This window comes from Chiloscyllium plagiosum, chromosome 38, assembly GCF_004010195.1.
Source record: "Chiloscyllium plagiosum isolate BGI_BamShark_2017 chromosome 38, ASM401019v2, whole genome shotgun sequence".
NCBI classification, from domain to species: Eukaryota; Metazoa; Chordata; class Chondrichthyes; order Orectolobiformes; family Hemiscylliidae; genus Chiloscyllium; species Chiloscyllium plagiosum.
The window spans coordinates 7,623,426-7,629,003 of NC_057747.1; the positions used below are offsets into that span (position 1 = coordinate 7,623,426).

The 5,578-nt window shown below is 43.2% G+C and overlaps 1 protein-coding gene across 2 annotated transcripts in view; it reads right to left on the minus strand.

Annotated features, from left to right (window-relative positions):
- Positions 1-593: 593 nt before the first annotated feature.
- Positions 594-5,578, minus strand: part of LOC122541701 (nodal-like) — a 12,559-nt gene continuing 7,574 nt past the window's right edge. For both annotated transcript variants that reach the window (XM_043678590.1, XM_043678591.1), the window contains exon 3: positions 594-1,161. In XM_043678590.1, the coding sequence (XP_043534525.1) occupies positions 1,009-1,161 (153 nt within the window). In that variant the 3' untranslated portion in view covers positions 594-1,008. The remainder of the gene's footprint in view (positions 1,162-5,578) is intronic.

The window sequence follows — 5,578 nt, forward strand, 5'->3', positions numbered from 1 at the left end:
CGGGTGAACATCAGGTTGGGGTGGAAGGTATTGGTGAAGTTGATGAACTGTTCAACCTCCTCGTGGGAGAATGATGTGGCGCCGATACAGTCATCGATATACTGGAGAAAAAAGCGGGGAATGGTGCCGTTGTACCTGCGGAAGATGGACTGTTCCATGTACCTGACGAAAAGGCAGGCATAGCTGGGGCCCATACGGATGCCCGTGGCTACCCCTTTGGTCTGGAAGAAGTGGGAGGATTGGAAGGAGAGGTTGTTGAGGGTGAGGACCAGTTAAGCCAGTCGAATAAGAGTTTCAGTGGAGGAGTACTAGTTGGATCAGTGTGAGAGGAAGAAACGGAGGGCTTGGTGGATAGATAATTATCATAGTAGTGACCTGATAAGATTCCTTCCTTCTTGCATCTCCAGGAACACAAGAGAGCACTAGGACTAACTATTGCTAATTTAACAGAACACAAGTAAACTTGAAATTTTTATGAATAAGTTGTCCCCCTTGCTTTACTCACAGTGATAACAAAGAATACACCATGTCTGTTTCTTTGATAACAAAGAAAATTGCATGGACTAAACTTAAGGGAACACTGCAAACATCAGTACAATTGATAAGCGCTTTATTGCCAGTTGTACAGGCATGTTAACCAAGAGCTCAAAAACTCATATCATTTTCATTTTTGATCATTTACAGTATCACACAATTGTACATTTTTCTGCCTGTTCCATCCCCTTTCTTCTTGTCCCACACCTTACATTTGATGGAGGTATGGTCTCCTTCCTGCGGAATAGTATTACTTGACTGCTGGAATCCCCACAGTTCAATCCAAACCTGTCCACATACTGGTACTTTCAACAGAAATTTATTCCAGTCTTTAACCTTCACACCACTCCAAACTCAGACTTGGCTATTTGGCAGTTTGACTGGACGAGGCATCACAGCAGAGACCCAGCCGCTCAATCGTACATCACTGCCCTTGCTGATTTCTTAACAGGGGTGAAATGAAAGCAGGTTTCATCAGCGGCAGCCACACTCTTGTACCACCATGTTCTCGTGATGACGCAACACCACCTCACCGTTTTCCTTGTACAGCATACTCATAGGACTCATTTTGATGGGAACACAGCAAGGGGCAGGCACTAGTGTGGGACGATGGAATTTGAGCAGACTCTGAAAATAGAATAAGACAATTGGTGCAATTGCTTTAAAATTCTGTTTCCACTATTATTACCGAAAGGTCATTTACTTAACAGAGTTGTACTTTTACAGAGTTTGCTGTGTATGTTTGCTTTCCTAAAGGTGCAATTCAACATAGCAGTTGCCATTTTGTAGGTATGAACCAGACCAATGGGTCCTGGGGAGTGTACTTGACTTTGGAGGTCATCACAGCTCAGCCGTGGTTAAATATAGTGATGCTACTTTTACCAATAGTGGTCCTCAGTAGCAAAGCCCCAAGCCCAGAAGAGCAAACTATTCACAACATCTGCCTACAGCCATATGAAATTGTCACGAAACAAGCAATCCAGTCTACTCAAGGTTACAAGTTAGAATCAATTGGTATGAGCAATTTCACCATGTCTGTTTCCATTAACAACTGAGCATTGATAGACAAATTCAGTTCATAAGGAATCTTTACCAAGACAAGAAAGGAAACCATTCATCTGATGAATTACCTTACAGCTCAAATCTGAAAGATGAAAGGGCAATTTTACAGAATCATTACAATGCAGGAGGCCGTTCAGCCCATCATGCCTGCACTGACACCCTGAATCAACTTTATAACTTAGTTTACATTTTTTTACATTACATTACAGTGTGGAAACAGGCCCTTCGGCCCAACAAGTCCACACCAACCCGCCGAAGCATAACCCCCCCATACCCCTACATTTACCCCTTACCTAACACAACGGGCAATTTAACATGGCCATTTCACCTGACCTGCACATCTTTGGACTGTGGGAGGAAACCGGAGCACCCGGAGGAAACCCACGCAGACACGGGGAGAACGTGCAAACTCCACACAAGTCAGTCGCCTGAGGGAATTGTACCCGGGTCTCTGGCGCTGTGAGGCAGCAGTGCTAACCACTGTGCCACCGTGCTGCCCTACTTTCCTGCCATTTGCCTCAACCTTGTGTAGTGTTACTGTTCAAAATAAAATCCAAATGTCTTATATCTGGTATCACATTTAAAAGAAAATTGAATAAATATTCATAGTGCAGAATGTAAAAAGATGTGGGAACGGGAGGTAAAATAGGATTACAGTGGAAAGCTGTAGTTAAAGAGCTGGTCCAGCACAAGGTGTAATGAATAGAATGTCCTCCTCCTGTATGCAACATCTATAATATGTTCACCCCAGTGATCTGTATGGGCTCACGATTGAGATTTTCTTGACTTTCAAAAATTGTGCATGGCTTAACCCTCCCTATCTATGTAATTCCCTCCAGACCCTCAAACCACTGAGGTATCTGTGTGAGTTGAAATTTGATCATTAAAATATTCCGGATTTTAAATTCTCTGTCATTGGTAGTCACGTCTTCAGCTGCCTGGGCCCACAGCTCTATCATCCTTTATCTAAAGTTCTACATCTCTCCAACTCTTTCATCCTTTTATACAACTTTTAAGACCCAACTCTGACACAGCTTTTGTCAACCTGCCTAATTTCATCTTCAACAACAAAAACAGAAATAGTGCCAGACCTTAAAAATATTGAATTTAGGTATGGTCAATCTAAGTGAAAACAGAGAGAGGTACACAAGCATGCAGAATACTAATATGTACCTGGACTGTATCAATGCCGATTCAACATGTGGGGCCAGTGGGGTGCAAGAAGCAGCTAGAATTTGGGACTTGTGTCAAAATGCACAAATTGAGGGGGTGGTGGAAGCCGATTAGAGTCAAAGAGTCATAGAGATGTACAGCATAGAAACAGACCCTTCAATCCAACTCATCCATGCGCACCAGATATCCTAAATTAATCTAGTCCCATTTGCCAATACTTGGCCCATATTTGTCTAAACTCTTCCTATTCATATACCCATTCAGGTGCCTTTTAAATGTTGTATTAGCCTCCATACATGTACCACCACCTGTGTGAAAACGTTGCCCCTTACGTCCCTTTTAAATCTTTCCCCTCTCACTATAAACCTATGCCCTCTAGTTTTGGACTCCCCCCATCCCAGGGAAAAGACCTTGTCTACTTACCCTATCCATGCCCTCATGACTTTATAAACCTCAATAAGGTCATCGGCCTCCCGATGCTGCAAGGAAAACAGTCCCAAACTATTCGGTCTCTCCCTACATCGCAAATTATTCAACATACTTGTAAATCTTTTCTGATCCCTTTCAAGTTTCACAACATCCTTCTGATAGGAGGGAGATCAGAATCGCACACAATGTTGCAAAAGTGGCCGAACCAATGTCCTGTCCAGCCACAACATGACCTCCCAACTTCTATACTCAGTGCTCTGACCAATAAAAGGAAAGCATACCAAACGTCTTCTTCACATTCTTATCTACGTGACTCCATTTTCAAGGAACTATGAACCCACACTCCAAGGTCTCTTTGTTCAGCAACATTCCCCAGGACCTTACCATTAAGTGTATAAGTCCTGCCCTGATTTACCTTTCCAAAATGCAGTACCTCACATTTATCTAAACTCCATCCACCATTCCTTGGCCCATTTGCCCATCTGATCAAGATCCTGTTGTACACCCAAGTAACCTTTCTCGTTTTCCACATACATCTCCAATTATGGTGTCATCTGCAAACTTACTAACTATACCTCTTATGCTTACATCCAAATCATTTATATAAATGATGAAAAGCAGCAGACCCAGCACCAATCCTTGTGGCATGCCACTGGTCACAGGCCTCAAATCTGAAAAGCAACCCCCTACCACTACCCTCTGTCTTCTACCTTCGAGCCAAGTTCTGTATCCAAATGACTAGTTCTCCGTGTATTCCATGTGATCTAACCTTGCTAACCAGTCTACCATGAGGAACCTTGTCGACCGCTTTACTGAAGTCCATATTATCATATCCACCGCTCTGCCCACATCAATTCTCCTTGCTATTTCTTCAAAAAACTCAATCAAGTTGTGAGACATGATTTCTCATGCACAGAGCCATGTTGACTATCCCTAATTAGTCCTTGCCTTTCCAAATACATGTACATCCTGTCCCTCAGGATTCCCTCCAACAACTTGCCCACCACCGAGGTCAGGCTCACTGGTCTATAGTTTCCTTGCCACTTGCTTAAATACTGGTACCATGTTAGCCAACCTCCAATCTTCCAGCACCTCACCTGTGACTTTTGATGACCCAAATATCTCAGCAAGCGGCCCAGCAATCACTTCTCTAGCTTTCCACAGAGTTCTAGGGTACACCTGATCAGGTCCTAGGGATTTATCCACTTTATGTGTTTTACCAGCACTTCCTCCTCTGTAATCTGGACATTTTTCAAGATGTCACCATCTGTTTCCCCACATTCTATATCTTACATGTCCTTCTCCACAGTAAACACTGATGCAGAATACTCGTTTAGTATCTCCCCCATCTCCTGCAGTTCCACACAATGACTGCCTTGCAGATCTTTGAGGGGCCCTGTTCTCTCCCTAGTTACCCTTTTGTCCTTAATGTATTTATAAAATCCCTTTGGATTCTCTCTATTTGCCAAAGCTATCTCATGTCCCCTTTTTGCCCTCCTGATTTCCCTCTTAAATATACTCCCACTGCCTTTATACTCTAAGGATTCGCTCGATCTCTGCTGTCTATACTTAACATATGCTTCCTGCATTTTCTTGACTAAAACCTCAATTTCTCTAGTCATCGAACATTCCCTACACCTACCAGCATTGTCTTTCATCCTCAAAGCCTCTGGACTCTCACTATCTAATTTTTAATGGCTTCCCATTTTCCAGCCTTCCCTTTACTTGGAACATCTGCCCCCAGTCACCTCTGCCTAATACAGTTCAATAGTAACTTTTCAGTATTAGCTGTGGTGTGGCATTGCTGGCCAGGCCATCATTTATTGCTCATCCCTGTCTCACCCTTAAGCTATCTTCATCAATCACTGCAGTCCTTGGAGTGTAGGGACACCCACAGTGCTATTAGGAGGAAGTTCCAGGATTTTGACCCAGCATCTCTGAAGGAACAACAATATACTTCTCAGTCACGTGGCTTTGAAGGATACTTGCAAGTGGAGGTGTTCCCAGGCACCAGATGCTATCTGAGGACCTTGGTGAATCAGAGATTTTCACTTCCAAATGGGAATTACATGAATACTACTGAAAGGCAAAAATGTGGCAGTGGGAAAAGAATGTGGTCTGGAATAAGGATTGATTTCCAAAACCTTCCATAGGCATGATGGGCCAAATGGCCTTTTCTGTGCTGCATGATCCTATCATTCTAACAGCTTCATGCATTAATAAAGAGTACTTACAGCACAGAAACCGTCTGTTCAACTAATTTTCTCCATATGAGGATCTTCCCATCCAACATTAGCAACATAACTTAGAGTCATAGAGATGTACAGCATGGAAACAGACCCTTCGGTCCAACCCGTCCATGTCAAACAGATATCCCAAC